The sequence below is a fragment of the Bubalus bubalis genome, chromosome 10, assembly GCF_019923935.1.
Source record: "Bubalus bubalis isolate 160015118507 breed Murrah chromosome 10, NDDB_SH_1, whole genome shotgun sequence".
NCBI classification, from domain to species: Eukaryota; Metazoa; Chordata; class Mammalia; order Artiodactyla; family Bovidae; genus Bubalus; species Bubalus bubalis.
Window position 1 is genome coordinate 8,942,581 of NC_059166.1, and position 24,172 is coordinate 8,966,752.

At 53.7% G+C, this 24,172-nt stretch overlaps 2 protein-coding genes across 9 annotated transcripts in view; one reads left to right on the forward strand and one right to left on the reverse strand.

Moving 5' to 3' along the window:
- Positions 1–22,312, forward strand: part of EZR (ezrin) — a 45,932-nt gene extending 23,620 nt beyond the window's left edge. The window contains exons 3-14 of the mRNA XM_025294329.3: positions 946–1,029; positions 3,332–3,427; positions 4,264–4,538; positions 5,074–5,157; positions 5,938–6,084; positions 14,484–14,580; positions 18,272–18,435; positions 18,629–18,759; positions 19,407–19,567; positions 19,900–19,992; positions 21,036–21,272; positions 21,365–22,312. Coding sequence (XP_025150114.1) covers positions 946–1,029; positions 3,332–3,427; positions 4,264–4,538; positions 5,074–5,157; positions 5,938–6,084; positions 14,484–14,580; positions 18,272–18,435; positions 18,629–18,759; positions 19,407–19,567; positions 19,900–19,992; positions 21,036–21,272; positions 21,365–21,529 — 1,734 coding nt within the window. The 3' untranslated portion in view covers positions 21,530–22,312. The remainder of the gene's footprint in view (positions 1–945; positions 1,030–3,331; positions 3,428–4,263; positions 4,539–5,073; positions 5,158–5,937; positions 6,085–14,483; positions 14,581–18,271; positions 18,436–18,628; positions 18,760–19,406; positions 19,568–19,899; positions 19,993–21,035; positions 21,273–21,364) is intronic.
- Positions 22,313–22,832: 520 nt separating this feature from the next.
- Positions 22,833–24,172, reverse strand: part of SYTL3 (synaptotagmin like 3) — a 96,314-nt gene continuing 94,974 nt past the window's right edge. For all 8 annotated transcript variants that reach the window (XM_006051262.4, XM_044924030.2, XM_044924032.2 and 5 more), the window contains one exon: positions 22,833–23,206. In XM_006051262.4, coding sequence (XP_006051324.3) covers positions 23,097–23,206 — 110 coding nt within the window. In that variant the 3' untranslated portion in view covers positions 22,833–23,096. The remainder of the gene's footprint in view (positions 23,207–24,172) is intronic.

Sequence of the window (24,172 nt, forward strand, 5' to 3'; positions counted from 1 at the left end):
TGTTCAGAACTTACGTCAGGAGGCATAATACAGTTAATCTGTGTCCTCGTTACATTTCCATCTGCGTGGGACGAGTTTGGAATATATGTCTATCTGCTGTTTGTGTATTTCACTTGAAAAATGGTGAGAAGCAGACATTTCTTAAGTACCATAGTTGCTGTGATATTTTCCTCTGGGGCTGTGATATAAAGTAGATTTGTATGTTTTTCATATGCTAGCGAGTTCTGGGTTTTTTCAAGTAATAGATTTGAAAATTGCCTGTAAGTAAATGTTTTTAAACCACCAACTGTATGGCAGCTTCGATGACATTTTTCCCAGCCTTCCTGTCCTGGTAATGCTTCCGTGTTTTTCCTGCCTTCATAACTATCCTTTTGGATTCCTGCACAGCACTCTGTCCTCCTGGGCGTGTCTTCAGCCGTTCGCCCGCCTCCCTTCACTGTTGAGGTCTCTCAAGTTGCTGTACACAGCCTTCTCTATTACCTGCAGACTTGGTGTGGGTTCCCCGGGGGCGGCTTCCCGCCCGTGGGGCTTCACAGACCTGTGGTAGGGGTCAGAATGTGAGATGGTGTGTGTGTGTGCAAAGTGTATTAACAGTCATCAAAGTATCTTTGTAGAAAAAACAGCTTAGACCTAAGTGTGAGTGTGCTTTTTTTAAAGCCACGAGGACACGTTTGAATCCAAGCTGCATACGTGTGCAGAGCTAGGTGTGTGTGTGTGTGTGTGTGTGTGTGTGGTGACAGACGTGAGCTCAGATGTGGAGGCTGGGTGTGTGTGTGTGTGTGTGTGTGTGTGTGTGTGTGTGTGTGTGGTGACAGACATGAGTTCGGGTGTGGAGGAGGAACATTCTTGCCGCGTTGCTTGGGACCTTTGGGTTTCGGTGGAAGACTCGGGCTACGTCTACAAGAACACCCGGTTAAGCGTGATGTGTTTTTTTTTTTTTTTCAGATCAACGTCCGAGTGACCACCATGGATGCGGAGCTGGAGTTCGCCATCCAGCCAAACACCACAGGGAAGCAGCTTTTTGATCAGGTTGGTCTCTGAGCACTTCAGAGGGTTCCCAGTTAGAAAAGAGCATCTGAATCCCTTTGTTTGCTGAGCACAGTCATTACCTCCATCCACAGCTTGCTCCTCTTGGTGGAGCTGACCGCCAGCGGGACCCGTGCTCCCCAGGGGTGCTCCCTGTCCACAGCCCCCGAGGAGAAGGGACCCCATGCAGTCTTCCTGAGCCAGGGCCTCACCTGCGAGCCCCGCCTGCCGCCTCTCCTGCGGGGGTCTCCACAGTCCCCCTGGCTGTTTCCTGCCACCTGGTGCAGGGCGGGGGGACAGGGCACAGTGAGGAGCCAGGCTGGCATCTCCCAGCCCTCCCTGCAGCCGCAGCATCCCGAGCCCCTCGGGTGCCAGCATGCACCCCTCCCTCTTAACAAGAGCAGCAAACCACTGTGAGGGCCATGATAATTCTTCCATGGAACAGTTCCTGAGCTTTAGGCAGAGCGAGACCTACTTTTCCGGGCTCCCTAGATTCTGCGCTGGGACTGAGGGCCCAGTAGGGCGACAGGGCTGTGTTGGGTGTGTGCATTCCCGGCCACCTGCTCCGTTGGCAGCCTTCCTGAGAGGCCCTGCCGGTGGCCAGGCGCTGCTTCGCACTCCAGCACCGACCTGGAAATTGGAGTGGAGTTTTGGCAAATGTAGAAGCTGGAGGTGACTTACCCGGGTCTGGTGGGGTCTCCCTTTCATCGTCCCCGAATTTCCCTGAGCCAGTGAGCAGGTCCACCCAGGGGCTCCACCAGGTGCAGGGCCGGGACGCTGAGTGGACAGGATGTGGCTTCCCGCAGGTCAAACCCAGGCCGAGGCTGCAGTTGGTGGATGGAGTGGAAGGGCTGGCGGGGAGCGGGGATGGCTGGGCCACGTGGGGCTTTCTCCGGCAGCCTTGAAGCTGCTCAGAGAGGAAGGCGGGGCAGGTTTCCTATCCAGACCTTGAGGTGGAGGGAGGTTTGGCTTGTGGGGAGTGAGAAACTAGCAGTGGGGGGGTTGGAGGAAACCTGATCTGGGAACCGGCCTCCTGCACTTGCTACCATGGAAACCAGACCTGGGGCTTCACCCGAGTCTCGGGGGTAAGCCCTGATGGGAGTCAACACGGCTTTCGTGTCTTTCACGATGAGGAGTCCCGGGTAGAGACCTTCCTCCTGTTTTCTGGGTGTGTGGAGGGAGCGGATGAGTGGGTCTGTCCCTGGCCTGGCAGTGAACAGACGGGGCCTCCAGCAAGCATCCGCCCCCTCCTGCCAAAGCCAGTGAGGAAGCAGGCTCAGGGCAGACTTCAGTATTGATACCGGATTTGTCACTTGCGGCGTGTACAGTCCTCTTTCAAGTTTGATAGAAGTCATATGTTTGAAGAATGGTAACCTTTTTTTTTTTTTTTTCTCCAAGGCTTAACATTACGTGTCATAGAATTTATACAGCAAAATCCTAGGACTCAGTTTTGATGATATTCAGCAAGTGTCCACAGCAAATTGCTTTTTGGCTTCAAGGCACAAAAATAACCAGTGTGGGACTCTGTCTAACCGACCATGGGAGACTTTTTTCCCTAGTACTAGAGAGGATTTGTCCCAGGGACGGGGGAGCCTGGTGGGCTGCCGTCTATGGGGTCGCACAGAGTCGGACACGACTGAAGCAACTTACCAGCACCGGAGAGGATTTGAAACGGAAACTCTCCCTATGACCTAGGGCTGAATTCTCCCTTCCTGTATCAGAATTGCACATTTCTGGGGGTGGTTCGAGTCACCCCTCGGCACATGTAAAGCTGAGCATCCCCTCATCCCTGGAAGCTTGCCGCCTCTGCACGTGGGCACCCCTGGTGGGAACAGCCACACCTGCAGCACACACAGCTTTGCTGGTGACCCCACGTGTCTCTGTGTGCCCCCTGCAGCCCCCTGGCTGTCTTTACTCCGGAAGCTGCGATGGGGGCCAGAGCAGTAAGGGTGACATTATAGGCTTTGTTATCCCTAACACTGCTGAAACGTGTATTAAAGCAAGTGTTTCAAGGACTTCACTGGCGGTCCAGTGGTTAGGACTCGGGACTTTCACTGCTGTGGGTCCAGGTTTGATTCCTGGTCAGGGAACTAGGAGCCCAGACACCATGTGGCCTAAAATCAAAAAGGACTGAATGGTTGGTGTCTGTTGGTAACAGGCAGCGTAGGGGAGGCTGCCCCGTGTGACGAAGCCAGCGCCTCGCTCTCGTGGAGGGTCTGCTGCACCACGTGGCTGGGCTCCCCGGGGCCAGTGCCCCCCAGAGAGCGCCTCATGACAGTTCCAACCCCCCGTCCCTTTCCTACAGGTGGTTAAGACCATCGGCCTTAGGGAAGTGTGGTACTTTGGCCTCCAGTATGTGGATAACAAAGGATTTCCTACATGGTTGAAACTTGATAAAAAGGTAAGTCAGAGTTAACTATTTACAGGCTATTAATTGGGTTTGGTCTACTCTGTTGACATTGAAACTCTGTCTTTTGTTTTTTGTCCCTTTCTATTTGTGTAAAAGTTTTTATAGACAGAAAGGTTGCTGGTTTCAGGTAAACGGGGATAGTGGCTGGAAATTAGACCCTGGTCTTTCTCCTTACCGGAGTACGTGATGCATAATCGCTTAGTTGACCTTAGTTTTGTTTTTTTTTTCCTCCCCAACGAGACTGTTAATCTTAAAAACCATGAATCATCCAGTGTTTTGTAAGTCTTGTTACTGCTTTGTTTGGGCCTGTGATAGAGTTCCTTCCAACTCTACACTCTGGATAATTCCATTAACAATTACAAAGAAAAGCAGTAAGCTAAGTGTCTTTTCTCCAGACCATTTCTCCCTTTTCTCCAAGTCCTGCTTTCCTCCCATATTACTGCACCTGGCAGGAGGGCAGTAGGAGGCATGCAAGAGCAGGGGGAGGCCGTGAAGAGTTACGGAGAGCGAGGCCGTGGTCCTGGGCTGGCCTGGCCCTATGGACAGAGGCCAGATTCACGGGTCACTTGGACAGGCCCCAGGAGTTACAGCATCGCCCCCCCCCCCCCCCCCCCCCGAAAACCAGGGCTGGGGCTCTTGTGAGGGTGTCACAGGACCCTCACCTGCCTTCTGTCTTCCATGCTAAAAAGGGGACTTCCAGAGGCACCACTACCTTCTGAAAACTGGCCTGCCGGACCCTTTGAGCCAGTGGTTCAGCTTGTGCCGGGCTGGCGGGTCTCTGTCTGTGGGTGGACCTTGCAATGAGGGTCTGGCTTCCGCCCACCCAGGTGTCCGCCCAGGAGGTCAGGAAGGAGAGCCCGCTGCAGTTCAAGTTCCGGGCCAAGTTCTACCCCGAGGACGTGGCCGAGGAGCTCATCCAGGACATCACGCAGAAGCTCTTCTTCCTGCAAGTGAAGGAGGGCATCCTCAGCGACGAGATCTACTGCCCACCCGAGACCGCCGTGCTCCTGGGCTCCTACGCCGTGCAGGCCAAGTTTGGCGACTACAACAAGGAGCTGCACAAGGCCGGGTACCTCGGCTCCGAGCGGCTCATCCCCCAGAGGTCAGCCGGTGGGCCTCGAGGGTGGCGGGTTAGGAGGGTCAGCAAGCAGGGCTGGTGGGGGTTGGGTTCTCTGCAGGGCCTGGACTCTGTCAACAGCCCCCACCGCAGCGCAGTGCTCCCCCAGTCCCCGATCCCCACCCCCGAATGGGGCCTGTGGAAGAGACATTCAGCAGGGCGGGGCTGTCCTCACGGGCGTGACGTGGCTTCTTGGCTCTTCCTGGTAGATGATAAGTTGGCTCCTGTTAAATCTCTTTTATTTACTAGTGGTCACATAATTGACCCCTTTTGGAAGAAGAGGCTGCTTAGAATAAACTACCTTTTCAAAATTTTTCCAGAAGAGAAGGCTCCTCATTCCAGGTTCTTAATTGTCCAGTTCTGTTAATTGTCAGAAATGTTGCATATTAGGAAGTAGATAGTTTTATTTGGGGGAAAAAAAAAGTCACAGTTTGGGTGAGGCTGGGCCGTGGCCGGTCACTCGCCCCTCCCAGCCTTTGGGGTGATTGACGGCCCTGCGCCCTCTTCCTTTGCCACCCAGAGTCATGGACCAGCACAAGCTCACCAGGGACCAGTGGGAGGACCGGATCCAGGTGTGGCATGCCGAACACCGTGGGATGCTCAAGTGAGTGCCGGGCTGGGCTCTGTCTTCTCAGGGGAGACTGGTTAGGGTCCTTCAGGGGACTCGGTGACCCGCTCGGAGCCGCTGGTGGCTGGTTCCTGGCAGGGAAGGTGTAACAAGCTGCCAGTGAGGTTTCTTCTTAAAGCCAGGTATTCAAGGAAAGAAACTTGTGTCTGAGATGCTTCAATTTCATCCTGGGGGCCAGAGCATTATTCACAGACCATCAGGCGCGCTGTTTCATTCAAGGTCCATAAGGTGGTTGTCTTTAAAAGGGTGTCAGTGTTGAAAAAGATCCCAAGAGAGAAACACTCGCTATTAAGCACCAGAGGGGCGTGAGGGACGCCTGTCCTGTCCTGTCGTCCTCTCAGGCACTGGCAGCAGCTCTAATGATGTCCTGGCCACTGCAGTTCATGGGCAGTTTGGGCCTCGGAGACCGTGTGTCCTTGGCCTTTCCTCTCTGATGCGAGCATCTTCTGTGCTCCTAGTGAGGTGGATCGGGGAGGGCAGAGGCGGGGCAAGCTCCTGGGGCCCCCTGAAGCATCACGTGGGCGGCCGGGAGACAAGATCATGCCCAGCGACGAGGTTTTACAGGGACGTCCTCTGCATCCAGAGGAACCAGCGTGATCCAGTTCAGTCCTTTCCTAACATGTGAAGGGTGTCAGCGGTCGGTGTCCAGGATGGCTGGGGGCCTGCTTGGGTCACAGGCTGGCAGAGGGGCCGCGGTGGAGGCGCTGGTGCAGCTGTTGCGTGCGGCTCATGCCCGTGTCTGCTCTCCCCACGTAGAGACAGCGCCATGCTGGAATACCTGAAGATTGCCCAGGACCTGGAAATGTATGGGATCAACTATTTCGAGATAAAAAATAAGAAAGGAACAGACCTTTGGCTCGGCGTTGATGCCCTTGGACTAAATATCTATGAGAAAGACGATAAGTGAGTCAAACTTTATATTATCTTCTGTTGGTGGGGTATTTGGGCCTGGAAACAGTGCAGGAAGTGGCAGATATGCACGTGGGTTACTGTCAGAGTATTTACCTAGCAACTGATCGGCCAGCGTCTGCCGCTTAAGGGCTTCGCAGCTGTGACGTGGCTGTGTGGGAGGTTGGTTCAAAGGCGCGTGTTCTTTCTCTCCTGTTATTTCTCTCTCAGCCTGTCTGTCAGCCCATGTAGCATGTGCTGAGGGGCCCAGCAGGGGGACCACCAGGGTCTGTGACCTCACAGGCTCTGGAGCTTGTGAAAGACAGAGCTGCAGGAGGGCACCCCGCCCCCTCCTCTGAGGCTGCCCACAGCTACCAGCTGGCAGTGGTGGGCAGTTTGAGGTTTGTGCTAATCTGGCCAAGAATATTTGTGATCCTACCGAGATCTTAAGATTCTGTAAACAATAGCCTTTATGTACAGACAATTGAGCTAAATCCTCAACTTGTGGGAGGTATCCGATTGCCTCTCAGAGTGTTAATGTTTGTTGACTGGGCTCTTCTGCAGTGCAGGGCTGCCCCCCTCCCCCCACCCCGACTTCCTTTGCCCATCCCTGTGGTTACGAGCTCTGCACAGATGCCTTTTTCCTGCCAAGGAGCTGGATTCACAGAAAAAGATTGTTCTGATTGAGCGAGGGCGAGTTTTCCACGGCAGGTCCCGGCTCCTTGGTCTTGGAGTCGCAGCTCCCCCGTCTTACCTGCTCTCATGTGAGTGGTCTGTGCTCCCCCATGGCCCAGGTACGCTGCCCCCCAACCCCCACGATCAAGAGCAGACCAGCACTGCTTTTAACAGACGATGTTGTATGCAGCGTTGTTTGGTCACTCAGTGTGTCCGACTCTTTGCGACCCCATGGCCTGTAGCCCGTCAGGCTCCTCTGTCCATAGGATTCTTCAAGCAAGAATACTGGTTGCCCTTTCCTCCTCCAGGGGATGTTCCCAATCCAGGGATCGAACCTGTGTCTCCTGCATTGGCAGGCAGGTTCTTTACCACTGAGCTGCCAGGGAAGCCCAGTATCATCTGTAGAATCCGCTGTAATCCCAGCATGCTTGTCAGAACCCAGGGTGCAGAACCCTTGCTCCTGGGGGGTGGGGTCTATGTAGGACATTCCCCGCCCCTGGGCCGAGCCCCCAGAGTGGATGGAGGAGCACCTTTATCCACCCACCGGAAGGCGTGGTGCCAATCAGACGACTCTAGTTACACTTAGGCCGTGGCTTGCTTAGCAGAGGAGCGCAGGGACTCGTCTGAGGACCCAGAAGTGAGTCCCTGAGGACTTGCGATGCACTCCTTCCACTGGACCGAGGTGTGACCAGCCTGGATGAGTCAGGGTCTCAGGACCAGTCCTAGGGGAGCACCACGGTCTCATGGTAACATGCGTGGGAAACCGCCTCTGCTCTGAACTCGGCTCCTGAATGAGCAGATCTTGTAACATAGCCACAGTCAGGGCTGTCCCGACAGGTTTTTCAAGCTGCAGGACACTGCCAGGGGCAAAAACTTGCTGCTGTCAGCTCATCACCATGCCTGCCCACCCACGTAAATGCCCGTTTCCTCCGAGGAGAAACCTGAGTGAGCCGCTTGGCTCCCCCAGCCCTGCCTCCCCTCCGGCTCCCACCCACCCCTCAGCTGAGCTGTGGAACGAGTGGCCTCACTGAAGAAGACCCTGGGGGGTGTGGGGCGCGCCTTGCTGCCCCCCGCTCTTGCAGGCAGGTCCCTTAGTTCTTCCGTAGTCAGAGCTGTGCTCCTTTGAAGCAAATACTGACAAGTCCCTTCCTCGGATGAGCAGGCGATTGTGGCTGGGTCTGAGGAATGCGGTGACAACGTAAGCTGTGGTGAAGCTGTGGTGAAGGCTGGCCCCCAGCCGTGGAGCTGACGGTGGAGCACCACGAGGACCTGGAGCGCTGCTCAGGGGAGAAGTCTGCTCTGTCCAGTGCGTGTCGGGTGATAGAGACCTGGTGCACCTTGCAGATACGGGCTAAGTCACTTCAGTCGTGTCTGACACTCTCTGCAATCTCATGGATTGTAGCCCTCCATTCTCCTCCATCCATGGGATTTTCCAGGCAGGAATACTGGAGTGGGTTGCCATTTCCTCCTCCAGGGGATCTTCCTGACCCAGGCATTGAACCCGCATCTCCTGTGGCTCCTGAATTGCAGGCAGATTGTTTACTGCTGAACCACCAGGGAAGCCCTGCAGATAAGCAGGTGTCTTTACTGAAAAGCTTATCCTTTTTCGTATTAAACATGCTGGGATGGGGGATATTTCTTGGGGTCCCTTTTCCATTGTGTATAAAACAGTCAAGTGGGAGTGCGTAGGGCAGGAAGCACTTGTCTTTCTGTAAACCCTTGATTCAGAGAGGAGAGGGCGTGGGGTGGACTTCGGCTGCTGACGCCGGCGTCAGCCTGGGGCAGGGAAGGTTGAGATTAGCTGTGTGGCCTCTTCCGGCCAAAAACAAAACCAGAAGATCAGAGGAGCCTGATCTGCCATGAGCTCTTGGGCCTTTTGGAAGCCCTCTTTCCCCAGCCCCGTCCTTCCCAGAGCTTACTCCTTGGGGCCTCTGTGTGTGGGTTGTGGCTGTGGCAGGAGGGGATGGGGACGAGATGAAGGCCGGTGTCTCTCCCCTTACGTTGCTCACCCGTGCTTGTAATCACACATCCTGATTTCCATATCTGTTGATAAACGTTAGAAATGTTTCACCCATTTAAAAATACATAATTCTTTCCAGTTTCTAAAAATTTTGCTCCCAGGCAGGTATTCTCTTCAGTGAGGAGGGGCACTGGTGTTACATCTTTGTGCCTTATTTATCTTTGGTGGCTTACCTGTGTCTCCGAGGAGATCAAAAAGGGATTTTATGATTCGTGAGTTTTGTGGATTCACAGGTATATCAGGATCACCATTGTCAGACCATCCTCTCCTTTCTGTCTTTGGTACCCCAATTTGAACACGAAACAGATTTTATTTTTTGAATAGCTAGGTTTCTGACACAAGTTTGTTTCCACAAGGACCCCTCCGGAAAGAGTTAGAGCACCGCTCGGAAGAGATTTAAAAGCCCAGCTCAGATTGGCCGAGAAGAGAGTTTGGACACGTGATGGGGGGATGCCTTGGTGGCTGTTAATGTGGCAGAGTGGGCGGCAGAAACAGGGTGCTGGGAGTTTTCGGATGCTCCGGCCCGGCAGAGAGGGTTGGTCCCTCCTGATAGGGGAAGGCAGGGCCTGGTTAACCGACTTTTCCTCCACGTAGAGGTGTGGGCAGACCTTTAGGCTCATCCCTGCCCGGGGAGGTGACTCGGTGGTTCTGCCCGCTCTTCCCCGTCTCTGAGGCCCAATTTTGATCTCAAGCCCATCCTCCCACCAGACCTTTCTAAACTCCTCCAATGAAAATTTTCAAATGAACTGCAACACAGCAAGTATTTTACAGTGAATCCCACGTGCCTGCAACCAAGGTTCCCCCGCTGGCATTTAGCCCCTTGCTTTGTGACGCCTCCCGCTGTCCACATGTCACTGCCCTCTGTCCCCACACCCTGCTCTACATTTCAAAGTAGATTGCAGGCATCTGTATACTCGCCCCAAAGTGCCTATTAGTTACTAGAGCTCAGTCTGTTTTGTGGCCTCCCAGGCGACTTGGTGGTAAAGAATCTGCCTGCCAGTGCAGGACACGCAGGTTCGATGCCTGGGTCGGCAAGATCCCCTGGAGAAGGAAGTGGCAATCCACTCCAGTATTGTTGCCTGGAGAATTTCATGGACAGAGGAGACTGGCGATAGTCCATGGGGTCATAGTTAGACACAATTTAGCGACTGAGTAGTAGTATAGTTTTTTTTTCTTTTTTTTAAGTAAAAATTTAAACGAAATTCACAATTCTTGAGTGCTCATTTGCTGATACTAGACACACACATGCCTGTAAACTCCTGTCACAGTGTGGAGCGTCGTCATCACCGTCTGCTTCGTGTTTTGAATTCTTTTTTTGGCCGTATCGCACAGCACATGGGATCTCAGTTCCCCGACCAGGGATCGAACCTGCACCCCCTGCATTGGAAGCTCAGTCTTTAACCACTGAACTGCCAGGGAAGTTTCACATTTAAATGTTTTTAACCATTTTTTCACTTTGAAACCATTTCAGGCTTCAAAAAGTTTCCAAAAATAGTGCAAAGAATTCCCATATGCCTTTCCCCAGATGTTGTTGAGTTGCTCAGTCGTGTCTGACTCTTTGTGCGCCCATGGACTGTCGCTCCCAGGCTCCTTTCTCCATGGGATTTCCCGCACCTCCTGCCTTGCTTGGCAAGTGGATTCTTTACCACAGAGCCGCCCGAGAACCTCTCCTCACGTGTTAGCATCTCACATAAAACAGGGTCCAGGTATCACAGTGTGTTCACCCTGATACGCGATGCTCTTAACAGTCTGTGGACGGTCTTCGCATGATTTCAGTTGTCCACTCATGCCCCTTTTCTGCCCAGGATCTGCCTGGAATCCCACCTACATTCAGTCGCCACCCTTACCTCCCCCATCCCCCACCGCCAGTCTCCTTCCATCCGGGACAGCCCCACAGTCTGTCTGTCACAGCCTTGACAGCTGTGGAGAGTGCTGACATTGACTCTTGAGAAAATCCCTCACCTCGGATCTGATCCTGTCCCACGATAAGATCTGAGGTTTGCACTTTGGGCAAGAATCCCACAAAAGTGCTGCCCTGCCCTGCCATGTGGCCTGTGATGTCGGAATATCCTGCTTTTGGTGTTGACTTGAATCTCAGGTCAAGGTGACATCTGCCTGGCTTCCTGCAAAGATACTCTCCTCCTTTTTGGGATCGATAAGTATATTTAGGGGAGAGTCCAGTGAATATCCTATTTATTATACTTGCATCTATTAATTCTACATCCATTGTTGAGACTTGCATGAAACAGTTATTACTGTGGTATTTGAGAAGTGACTTTTTTTTAAAGATAATCATTTTGTTTATAGATATTAATGGAGTTCTACTGAAAGGAGCCACTTTCTCCTCTCCATTTATTGTTTAGTTACTGATATTAATATGGACTCATGGGTATGTGTTATTTTGTTGCTCAGATTGAGATTTGCTTTTTGGAGCTCCTTTGAGTTGGCTCCTATGCCCTCCTCTGACCCCAGATTTTCAAGTCACTTCTTTCTTTCTGGCACCTCCAGATGTCTCAGACCCTGCTCCAGCCCTGGGATTGGCTGTTTCTCCAAAGAGCTCTGATTCCCTGTTTTTCTCGAATTATACTTAAAAAAAATTTTTTTATGCCTAAGTAAGGATAGACTTGGGTTTCCCAGGTGGCACAGTGAGTGGTAAAGAATCTGCCTGCCAATGTAGGAGACGTAACAGATGCAGGTTCGATCCCTGGGATGGGAAGATCCTTTGGAGTAGGACATGGCAACCCACTGCCATATTCTTTACAGGATAATCCCATGGACAGAGGAGCTACAGTCTATGGGGTCACAAAGAGTTGGACATAACTGAGCATATGCACAAAACAGACTTATAAATTGTTTAGAAATCTTCCCTGTGGGTCTTTTTCTGTTTGTGTCCAATAAGTAAACTCAAAGAAAAAAAAAGAAAAACTTTGTCGGCTTACAATTATGGTCAAGAATTAAAGGAGGCTCTTTAACTCAAAAGTGAGTCAGAATTTTCGCGTTTAGTCCTCCATCTTTGTTCTAGAGTCATGTTTATGGAGACTCTAAATTGTTATATGAGGTTTTCAGTTGTACAAAGATAAACTTTGCAGGTACAGCAGAAAGCAGAAGCTGGAGGCCATGGAGATGGGATGCCCAGCTCTTGAGAGAAACATGCCTGTCTAGCCTGAAGGTCCGAGTTTTCTGTGTTAGAAACTGTTTGGAGAGACCCAGATAAAACTAGGAGCCGGAGACCAAAGCATTGGCTCTTGAAAGTTCAGGGTGTTGGAAGCCTGGTCCACAGTGCTGACTGCACGGCTGAGGCTGGTTCCAGCACCTCTGCCCTTCCCAGCACGCTGGCCATGTGTTCTGCAGCCAAGTGTTCTAAAGCAGCTGATGCCTGCCTGGTGTCTCTCCTCCACGGCTTTTCAGTGGAAGAATGGAGGCTGACATCCATGGCAGGGACAGATGACGTGCCGAGTTCCTTTCCAGTATTCAGAGGCCTGTAAACAAAATGACTTTAAGTGATAGGGCTTCCCCAGTGGCTCAGCAGTCAAGAATCCACCTGCCAAGGCAGGAAACTTGGGTTTGATACCTGGGTTGGAAGGATTCCCCTGGAGGAGGAAATGGCAACCCACTCCAGTATTCTTGCCTAGGAAAACCCATGGACTGAGAGCCAGACGGGCTACAGTCCTTGGGTTTGGCAAAAGAGTCATTCATGACTTAACTACTAAACAACAGTATATATTTCATATATGATGATTAACTGAACAAACTCCCTGCATGCTTTTTTGAGTGCCGTGAAGCGTGTTAACCAGATGTATTTAGGGGCACTGGCGGTCTTATAGGAGAGCGCTTACAAAAGGATGCGTACCAGGAGGGCTTGGCCCTTAGACCACAGCCTGGGCAGTGCCCTGACTCCTGGGTCGCAAAAGAGGCTTAGGTGCCCTCTCCCGGCCTTCAGAGGCCACCCCCACTGCTCTGACCCAGCTTGCGTCGTCATAGCAGGACTATGTTGCCCATCTGTTTTTGGTTAAACGTGCTGGTAGGCAGTGGAAGCCCTCTCTGCACTTTTTCTTTGCTAAATTGGAGGTTTACGGTACACAGGCAAGGAGTGTTTTTGACAGCAGCATCTTTGAAAGATGCCTTGAGGATCTGTCCTTACTTCTGGAAAGGTATCCGTGGTAAATGTGTTGCAAGAATAGGGTGGAGGACTCCTCCAGGCAAAAGCCGGAAAAGGGCTTCTGGTGCCTCCCAGAAGGAGAGGAGGGGCTTTGTTTCCCCTCTGGGGAGGAGGGATGGTGCCCTCCCATCCTAGTCACCCCAGTCGAGAGGAGGGTGGGGCTCTGTCTCCCAAGGGGAAAAAAGAAAGAATAGGGTGGAAATTATGAAGTTTGCTGAGCAATGTGGTCTTAAACTCATACAGTGACCCTTCCCAGGAATGCTAATTAAAACCCCAGAGTTTCGGCCAATGGTGGACGAGTCGTAATGGAGTAGGACCGCAGTGGGGCTCTCGTTAGGGTGTGTGATCCGAGTGCTGGCCTGGAACATGTCCAGGAAGGTGTCTGGCCAGCCAGGAGGACCTGCATCATGCAATGAAAGCCAGAGGAGCTGAACCACACCAGGCCTTCAGCTCAGCAAGATGTAACAATCATACATACACGAGCACCCAGCATCAGAGCAGCTAAAGACAAACATTTTCTGAAGGGAGAAACAGACAACGACACAGTGACGGGGGGACTTGAACACCCCCACTTTCAGCAATGAAGTAGCCACCCAGACACAATCGGCAAGGAAACGCTGGCCTTGAACCATGCCAAGCCCTTTCCTTCTCCGTTAGTGAGCAGCTGCTCTGGGTGGAGCGTGTATGGGAAACACAGGACATGCTCTTGGCCATCAGAATGTGTGCCTGCCTGGTGTTCAGAGAGCTCAGTAATAATGCAGTAATGTGAGTAACACAAGAATAGTTTGTGTAGTACAAGGGACGGCACCTGGAGAGGGGAAGGGCTTTCGAAAGACCGAGAGTGAGCTGGCCTGAGCTGCATGTCTGGGAATGGTTCTGGGGGCGGGGGGGGCGTGGGTGCCGGTGGGAGACCCTTTCAGGCAGGGGGTGGCCGGCAGTGAACCCTGTGTTGATAGGATGGGCTGAACCCGACCGCTGGGGCTCGGTTAGAAGGCTCTCGGATACTAAGTTAAGGACTGTGGGTTTCATCTGTAGAAACCGGGTGGGGTGAGGGCCGTGTTGGCATTTTTGAGGAGGGGAATGGAGTGACCAAACGGGACATTAATCAGACAGGCAGACAGGAAAGGCTTCCTGCTGCAAGGGACTTGATTAGGCTGCCTGCATGTGAGAGGTGTCACGGTGGTGATGTGGGAATGAATTGCAAAGGATGGTTGTTAAGAGAGGTTTCAAAGGATGAAAGGATGTGCTAGGTTAGGCATCCAAGTTGACCTCAAGATTACAAGCTGGGAGACTGGCCACAGTCACTGAGGAAAATGTGTTAAATGGGAATATTATCCAGGCCTCGTAGAGCTTGATGCTCACTGACCCCCACCTGTCAGCTTGCCCAGCACAGATGGCAGCTGTCTTGGCTATGATGGATATTACATGTTGTGATTCTTGGACTCGCTTTATGCTTTTGTAATTGAACTAAAAAAAAAAAATGGGTTTGCAAACCTTTCTTTAGCCAATCCAAGTACGCATGTAACTTCTCCCACTTTTTTTTTTTTTTTTGGACCTTAGGTTGACCCCAAAGATTGGCTTCCCATGGAGCGAGATCAGGAACATCTCTTTCAATGACAAGAAGTTTGTCATCAAGCCCATCGACAAGAAGGCTCCCGTAAGTCCACGGCAGTTACCGTTACTGTTTTTCATTCTGGCAGCCAAACGCGTCTCCAAGATAACAGATTTCTGTGTGTGACAAGGAGCCAGTGATTTCAGAACTACCTGTGCAGGGGCCGATGGGCAGAGGGGAGGAGTTTGTTTTGTACTCAGAAATCTGTTCTTAAAAAAACTGCCGCTTGAAGGAATTCTCTTACCCTTAGAGCCCGTTGTGAATTTTACCAAAATTATGGTTTGGAAAAGGACTTCGTCTCTTGGGTAATTTTTGTTCCATAGTTAACAGTGTTAGTCTGGGAGACACACGTCTGGGAGCCCTCCTGGACTTGGCCGCGCTTGCTGATGGCTAACGCTCGGAGGACAGCGTGTGGCATTGCTGTCCAGCTGTTCCTCCCGTGGGGGTTAGTCCTAAGGGCAAAACAGAGGTCTGAACACCATGGGGTCAAGTATTGTCCTTATTGAGAGACAGTTGCAGTACTCCTGCTATTTGCAAACTCTTGACTCCTGCTCCATGGGTAGTTGAACAGTTGTTATAAATGAAACAAGCATTTAATACAGACTCTCAGGCGCCATGGTAACAGGTCACATTAATATGCGGCACCACGAACCGAGGGTCATAGTGTACCCGCGTGATGTGGGTGGTGACGTGGGGCGGCGAGGAGAGCCTGCGACCCGTACAGGCTGCACTTGAGATGTTACTGATTGTTCAGAGCATTTTTTAAGAAGTTTACGGACAGAAGCAGGAATTCTAGGTCGACTGTTGAATTAAGTTGTATGTGTTTTCAAATTGAGTTTAATTTAGCTTTTGCAAAGCTGGAAGGATATAATCATAAACTCCCAAGCAGAGGCAGTTGTAACACACTGGGCTGAGTTAGCCGAGTGTACTTTTACTATAATCTGGTTTTATGTGAAGCCATCACTTAAAGGGGAAAAAAGGGAGAAGCCTTTGCAGGTCGCGTGCTGCCTGTCAGGTGCGACTCTAGGATGGTGGGCACAGCGGAGCAGGGCGGGTCCTGCCCCGTGAAGTATAGACGCCAGTGGAGAGATGAAACAGGGAAATGAGGGAAGTGCCCTCTGGCAGTGCAGTTAACAGCGCAGTTGCACAAATCCGGATGGAGACGAGAGGTGGGGGGTGGGCAACGGCTTCAGATGGCTGGGTTCCGGGGTGGGGGGCTCCTGGAGGAGGTGGTCTCCGCTCAGGCACCTTGTGGTGTGGTGGAGTAAAGGGCTGGTTTGGAGGAACAAGTGAGTCCCTGAGGCCCCCAGACCTCCCAGGGCTGCTTTGCCCAGTCTCAGGCTTTGTGCCTGGGGTAGTAGAGAATTTCCAAGTTTACACTTTAACTTAGAAGGGAGAAAAGGAACCCCAAAGGTCACCTTAGTACACGGGGAGGGACCCCTGAGCACATGTGGAGGGCAGCGCCCACGGAGCCCCCAGGTGAGCCCCAGCCCCATGCCCAGGCCAGGCGGCCCCTCCTCCTGCCGGCCGCTCAGATGCAGCAGTCTGGGGCCACGTGTTGACTCCTGTGCTGGGACCTTCTGGTCGTGAACAGTCAAAGCCCTCATGCAAGGGTGGCCCTGCTTTGGGCCGAGACAGCTGGCTCCCCTTGGAAAAGGGCCTCTGGTTCGTGCCCCACGGAAAAAGCAGAAGGGTGGAGACCTGCCCTCGACGGCAAGCCCTGCCCAGCTGATCGAAGCAGGGGGCAGCCCGGAGGCTCCCTGCTTTGGGGCCTTGGATTCACTTTCCTCAAGCTTTCCTGGTTTCTGTTTTGAGGATCTTGTTCTCTTGCCAGAGTTAGCCTGCCCCGAGTCGCATCAGGAGGCCTGGGCTGGAGATGTGGATTTAGAAATCTCTGAATATTAGCCTTTAGTTTTTAACTTGAAGTCAGAAACTGGCCACCTTCAAAGGCAGCGCAGGGAGTTTCCTCGTCTCCCGTGCACCGATGGGTGCTCTTCGCCATCCCCGGCACTCACAGGCCCTGTGTCCAGGCAGCTGTGTGCTCTGGGGAGTGTCACCTGCACTTCTGACCCTTGATTTTTTATTTTTTTCTTTAAGTGACATTTTTCCTTAGTTTCTTTGCAAATACTTGGGAACCACAGCCAGGGCCCACCTGGGTAGCACGGCTGTGCAGTCATGAGAGGTGGCTTTCCCCTGTGTAACAGGAGAAAGGTGGGTAATAAAAATACCTGTTTCTCCCTGCTCCTTGGGAAACCCGATGACTTAATAACAAGCCTGTAAACCCCAAGGAGAGCCCCGCCCAGGAAGTCCGTGGGCTCCGGGGCTTGCCGTCATTCCCTCCCCAGCGTTTGTGGAGAGACCGAGCCCTAAGTAGATCCTTCCTGGGCGTGTCGACCAGCTCACCTGGCAGGTTCCTGTAGGCTTCAGGAGTCCTGGGGATGTGCAGCACTGGTCCCTTGTTTCAGACCACCCTCCCCTGTTCCAGTCTTGGTGTCTGGATGTGGAGGGCGCTGTGATTCCCAGGAGCAAGGAAAGCAGGAAGAGGAAGCAGATAACTTTAGCTTTTAGGCAGTTTCTAAACCATACTGTTCCTCTGTCACCTGTGTTAGTCACACGGGTGACCAGGAGCCAAGAAAGAAGACTCTGTGTCCCAGACCCATGCGGTCCCAGAGTTAGAAAGCCCTTGGGTGCTGTGATTTCTGTTGTTTTCAAGGCTTTCCAGTAGCGGAGTCGTAAGGCAGCCCAAACTCTGAGCCAGGCATTTCTTGTATCAGCCAGCTTTCCTGTGCCAGACGCCTTTCTCAGTCCCCAGGAATATTTTGTGACTCAGTCCTGACAACAAAGCCGCTGATTGTACAGCTGAAGACCCTGAGGCTCTCCAAGTGGCGGAGGGACTTGCCCAGGGTCATGGGGTCAGACATGGCAGGGCCGCGTGAACTGTTGCCGGGCAAGTAGGTGTCCACACAGAGCAAGGGAGAGGTGAACATGGCCCAGCGCTCCAAGAGGCTGTCCCGGGGTGGAATACAGAGGACAGGCCGGCAGGGTGAGGCGCTGGCATCCCCGTGGCCGATGTCTCCCCTCGGCTGCAGTGGGCACCGAAGTGACAGCCACGGAGGAGGAGCAGCGAGCTGGGGGCGCTGTGGCCGCTGGGGTGTGGGATTGGACACGATAGGCCGAGGAGGGGGGACCATGTGGGCCTGCTCCGGGTGCGAGTGCAGCTGAGGGGAAGGGGGGTCAGCCGGAAGGCCTTCATGTGCGCCAGGACATTCGTGCGGGGTCCTGGAGCTGCCCGGCTGGCACTGAAGCTCCGGCAGTGCCCCAGTTGGTGCGCTGGCAGTGGCGGGAAGTGAAAGGTTGAGGTGGCGGAGATGGAAACTCAAATAGGAGAAGTTACGCTGTCCAGGCAAGAATCAGGGATGGGGCCACTGGGGGCTGGAGAGGTCAGAGGAGGATGTCAGCCGCAAGGTCAGCCGCTGGTCCAGCCGTAGGGTTCCGGTGTGTGCACACACGGACGTGCACTGACCACACACAGTCCCTCTGCTTGTCCTGGAGGATGCTCGCCCCCGTCACAGAGGACACCCGCCCCCACCGCCCCACCCCGTCGCTGGGGTCAGCAGCTTTTCCCCTCTCTCGCCTTTTACACGAGGAATCTAGAACTGGGTGGGATCAAGTTTGGGAGAAGCCAGCCAGAGGCCCGGCGTCCCGGAGTCAGAGTTCACCCTGCTCTGTCCTGCAGGACTTCGTGTTCTACGCCCCCCGCCTGCGGATCAACAAGCGGATCCTGCAGCTCTGCATGGGGAACCATGAGCTGTACATGCGCCGCCGGAAGCCCGACACCATTGAGGTGCAGCAGATGAAGGCCCAGGCCCGGGAGGAGAAGCACCAGAAGCAGCTGGAGAGGTGAGGGGGCGGGGCGATGGGGAAAGGGGCGGGCAGAATGGTGAGGGGGCGGGGCTGGCGGTTCCCGGTGTGCGGGCCCCTGAGGCGGGAGCCATCAGGGCACCCCAATGTCCTCTGCTGGGTGGACGGGCCTGGGGCTGAGATGAGCAGGCTGCTGTGTGGACACCATGCTTACCTTCCCTCCTGGAAACAGGCAGCAGTTGGAAACCGAGAAGAAGAGGAGAGAAACCGTGGAGAGAGAAAAAGAGCAGATGATGCGTGAGAAGGAGGAGCTGATGCTCAGGCTTCAGGACTACGAGGAAAAAACCAGGAAGGCTGAGAAAGGTGGGCGGGGCCTCCTGGGAGGAGGGGCTCTGGTCCGGTTGTGATGGGAGGGTCGGATAGTGGTCACACAGGCAACCCAGAGGGACCCCTCTCCGTTAAGCGCACACCCAAAGTAGAGACTTGCAGAAGAGACATAATAAAGTGGTTATTTGGATTAGAAGCTAGTTCTGTGGGTTCTGTCCCAAATGCTTCTGGACGTAATCCTTTAAAATTTCCCTGGGGTCCCGTGGGGTGAGATTTGAATTATCTCCCTGTTCCTGATGAGGATGCAGAGGTTCGCAAAGGCAGAGCGCTCTGCCGAGCTCACCCAAACCGTGCTGCACGGCTCACCTTCTAAGCCGAGAGCCAGGCAAGCGGTCCCGATCTCTTGAGTTTGATGAGAGCAGCCGGGCGAGGGTTCACCCAGCCTGGAGGGTGGGGGGGGTGTCCTCACCCTGGTAATGTGGTCCTCTGAGCCCTGAGGAACCAGCTGCCCAGTGCTCTCCACAGTGTCTTTAGGAGAAGCAGCCCCAAACCCGGTCCCCTACTCCGCAGCATAGGGGTGATTCCTGCCCGGGTCCCATCCGGTCCCCTGGGGGGAAATCGGGGCAGGACTTGAGGGGTCCCCAACCGCACCTCAAGCGGCTCTGGTTCTGCGTTCTCTCTAGAGCTCTCCGACCAGATCCAGAGAGCACTGAAGCTGGAGGAGGAGAGGAAACGGGCCCAGGAGGAGGCGGGGCGCCTGGAGGCTGACCGCCTGGCCGCGCTGCGCGCCAAGGAGGAGCTGGAGAGGCAGGCAGCCGACCAGATCAAGAGCCAGGAGCAGCTGGTAGGAGCCGCTGGTTTCGTGCTGAGTTACAGGGAGGCTGCCCCTGGGGACTGGCAGAGTGACACCTGCTTGATGATCGTTTGTACATTACGGTGGCGGGGCTGTAAAGTGATCTGAGGGTATAAGGTGGCCGGTGGGGAGGGAGCCCCGCCGTGGTTGTCCTCGAGCGGAGGAGAGTGGACGCGGCAGCCCCGGCGAGGCGCAGCCTCAGTGGGCGATGGACCCCACCGGCCAGGGATGGGGCACCATCGACCAAAATATGTGACCCTTCCTTCACGAGTGGCCTGCTGAAACCGTTCCGGAAATAATCTGGGCTTCCGTTCCTTCCCCAGGCCACAGAGCTCGCCGAGTACACTGCCAAGATCGCCCTCCTGGAGGAGGCACGGCGGCGCAAGGAGAATGAAGTGGAGGAGTGGCAGCTCCGGGTGAGTGCGGGGCGGGGGACCGCGCAGGGGTGCAGGGCGGGGGGTCAGCAGGGGACCGCACCCTCCCGGCTCAGGATGCCCCATCAGGAACTAGCTTTAAGTCAGATTACGTGGATGCCCACAGGACAGCCAGAGTCCCCTTCTGCTGCTTGGAACATGCATCCCCGCGGTGCAGGGGAAGGCCTCCAGCTCCTGCGAGTCCAGCACCTCTGAGGCTCAGTTCCCCATTGCAACACCTGGCTTGTGCTGCGCCCCCCACCCCCACCCCGCTACACACACACACACACACGGTTTAGTTGGTTGTGGCTGTAATAGAATCACTTCCCTCCTGCCTCCCCCAGACTGCACTGTTCCTGGGGGGGGCTGCCATTGAGTTTGGAGGGTAGACCTCTGCCAGTCTGTGGGGCTCCTCCCCTTCCTCACCTGCGGTGGCCCCCTCCTCTGCCCGGGCCTTCACCCCCATCCCCCAACCAGAGTTGTGTGCAGAAGATTGGTCCTTGGGTTTTTGAAGTGCTCAAGTATTAAATGAGAGAAGTGGTTACAAAACAGGTACAAACTCAGCACATCTCCAGGGTCAGGATGGTGGTGCTGGAAGGACTGTGGGGTGAGAATGGGTGTGAGCCACGTGCTGGCAGGCAGGGAGGAGCTGGATAAGCAATGCCCACCCGGCCACCGGAGGAAAGTAAAATCCAACATCAAAAACCCTTGGGTGGCTGGAGGACTTCATCATATTTTTTTTTTCCAAAAGTATATACAGGGATTGTAAAGAAGTTATAGTATTTAGAAAAGTGTCTACCTTCTCTCGGTGCACTTGGCCCTGGTCTCCAGACCCAGGGGCGGCTGCACAAACGGTGGGCCAGCCGCCAGGTCAGCCAGAGCCTGGCCCTCCGCTCGGCGCTGCTGCAGCCCGCCGCATCCAGCCAGCGCGGGAAGGGAGGGTGCAGGCACGGACAGTGGGCCTTCAGTTAAAAGGTGGTTCTTAAGGATTCAAGCCCGAGGTTCTCTGTGAAAGTTCTCACCTGCCTCTCAACCTGCTTCCCAAGGCCAAGGAAGCCCAGGATGACCTGGTGAAGACCCGGGAGGAGCTGCACCTGGTGATGACCGCGCCGCCGCCGCCGCCGGTGTACGAGCCAGTGAACTACCATGTGCATGAGGGCCCGCAGGAGGAGGGCACGGAGCTGAGCGCTGAGCTGTCCAGCGAGGGCATCCTGGACGACCGCAACGAGGAGAAGCGCATCACCGAGGCCGAGAAGAACGAGCGCGTGCAGCGGCAGCTGATGGTGAGGGCCAGGGGACGGCGGGGGGCGGGGCGCCGCGGGGCGGGGCGCCCAGGCGGGTCACCGGGCTGACCACGGGCCACTTCCCATTGCAGACTCTGACCAGTGAGCTGTCCCAGGCCAGAGACGAGAACAAGCGGACCCACAACGACATCATCCACAATGAGAACATGAGGCAAGGCCGGGACAAGTACAAGACGCTGCGGCAGATCCGGCAAGGCAACACCAAGCAGCGCATTGACGAGTTCGAGGCCATGTGAGGGTCTGGCCTCGGCCCCGCGCGGCGGCCAGCCCGCGCTGCCCCGCGCCGCCCCCAGCCCTCGGGCCGCCACCCTCTCCCTCCTCCGGGTCCTTCACCAAGAGAGCAGTTTCTTCAGTGGGAATGTTCTGGGGCCGGGACCGGCGGCAGTTTCCCTGGTTTATTTTTCCCAATGGTATCATAGTGCCAAACAGGCCTGATTCTTTTTATTTTTATTGAATCACTTCCTGTTTTGTTTTTTTTTTTTGCTTGGAGCAGGATGAAATCAATTAAGGAAAGATGCCTGTAAAGTCTGAAATAACTAACTCCTCCATGCTGGCATGTGTGATACAAGATTCAGTATAATTAAAACCACATCGTGGCTTGTATTCTGTGCCATACTTTTTTTCTATCTGAAACTAGCCGAAATTGATTTTCTTGATTTCTATGAAGGATCCACCTCTGTATATGTTTTTTTGAAGGGTGAAAAGTTTGACGCACTCCCTATGCGCACACACCATTTCTTTCCTCTGAGGCCTTCAGTTCAGTTGACAAAATCCTGTGATCATTGGATCCCTCAGGATAAACAATGCTGGATACTGTACTCTGAATAGTTTTTTTTTTGCTTAACAGGTAGAGGGCTACATTGTTGGACTCACACACCTAAATAATGATCAGCTATAGAGTATAGTATTTATATGTAAGCGATAACATGGGTTTGTAACATTAGTTTAAAAAAGGGAAAGTTTCATTCTGTATATTTTGTTACCTTTTACAGAATAATAAAAGAATTACATATTAAAAACCACGGCCCTGAATCTGAAATGACCTGAGAGCAGTAAGGAGGCTAGTCGACTACTGTCTTCATATCTCGGAAATGACTTTTTGTTGGTTTTGCTTTTAGTGTTCTTTGTGTGTGTAATTGACTATGCGGATCAGAGCTGCTTATTTGCAACACACACACAGGCTGTTCTGATAATTCACACGCCAGCCGTGAGGGCCCTTCTGACCTGGTCAGGATCTCAGTCCTTCCACAAGCAGAACCTTCCCCTGACCACCTCCTGCTCCCGAGCACATCCACAAAGGGCCGGTAGCGGTCTGCTCATTCCCGGCCTTCCCATCCACGCTCCGTCTGTCCTCCGACCCGCCGTCTGCACAGCCTGGCAGCTGCGCTGAGAGGCCGCCAGCCCTCGGTGACCCTTACCTGGTCGAAATGACTCCCGTGGGGTCAGCTGACCACCTCCAGAAACAGTTTTCCACAGCCAAGGGGGGAGGAATTAAATACTCACCATGTTCTTTCCTCTTTGAAAGATATAATTTCACTGTTTGCTAAGCGCAGGGGGACCAGGGTACCTGGTGAACATTTATTGAAATCTGGTCATTTTGTACATCTCTCAAAGCACAGACAACCAACCTGAGACTCAGTAACGTATATACATCGATGATTGACCTGTTTAACTTAAATACACACAGAAGGGTCTGGACGACTGCCTCAGTGGTGGGCTGGCTACAGACAGGCAGCTTCACGCTCCTGAGGGACCCCCGCCCAGCGCGTGTGCACACCCAGCCCCGCAGCGCCTGAACAGCGGTCAGTGCAGGATGAGGGTCAGGTCTGTCCATAGGTTGGGGCTGGAGAGAACTTTCTGCCACTGGAGCTTTGCCTGTGAGCTTGTGTGCGCGCCGCCCGGAAGGTCCTCCTCTGTGTGAGCAAAGGGACAGGTTAGTGACAGGGCTACAGGCTGGTGATGGCAGCCGGGGGATGCCCACCGGCCCTTCTCAGCAAAGTGGAAAGTACTTTTTCTCTGCAACTTCAGATGAAAATGTGCCCCGCCGGTGAGTAAGGGAGAGGACCTACCCCTAACAGCAGGTGTGGACATGCTCAGGTGTCCTCCCCAGGGGCCGACAGGCCTCCAAAAGCCTGGGGCTTCTTCCTTGCAGTTTGGAAGTAAAGATAGGACAGCTTTGGGTTGTTTCTTCGAAGGGGGTCGAAGGGCTTAATATATCATTGTGGCTGCAGACAGGTGGAGGGCCAGGCTAGCTCACAGAGAGGAGTTGCCCTCCGTGAGAAGAGGGTGCCGTGGACAGGGTTCCTGCTAAGGCTAATCGAACTAAGACACTGGTTTCTCCCCAGTGGTCTCAGAGGCCCTGGGAGCATGTCTCGATATCCTGGTAGTCGCAGCATTTTGGGAGCCTCACTGCCCCGGGAAAAGCCAGCACTCTGAGCAAGACTGAAAAGCATCGCCCTCTAGTTCCTCCGTTAATGAGATCGTTTCTGAATCGCTGTTTGTTTGGGTTAAGAAGATATTCTCCTTTAAGAAAATAATCCTTTCATGATTGACGCCAGAAACAAAAGCAAAGGCTGTACCCAGCCCATTTTGAGACCTGTAATTTTTTGTTTCTTTAGCAGATCTAAATCCGATTTAAATCGTTGAAATACTTTGCTGTATTATCGCTCAGTTGTAAAAACTAGACTAACTACCATTTATGGTGGGTAAGGAAATGGCAACCCGCTCCAGTACTCTTGCCTGGAGAAGCCAACGGACAGAGGAACCTGGCGGGCTACAGACTCATGGGGTCGCAAGAGTCGGACACGACTTAGTGATCAAACCACCAGGCAGTTTCAGAGCCAGTTAAGTCACCTGCCACCATGGAAACACTGTTTTTC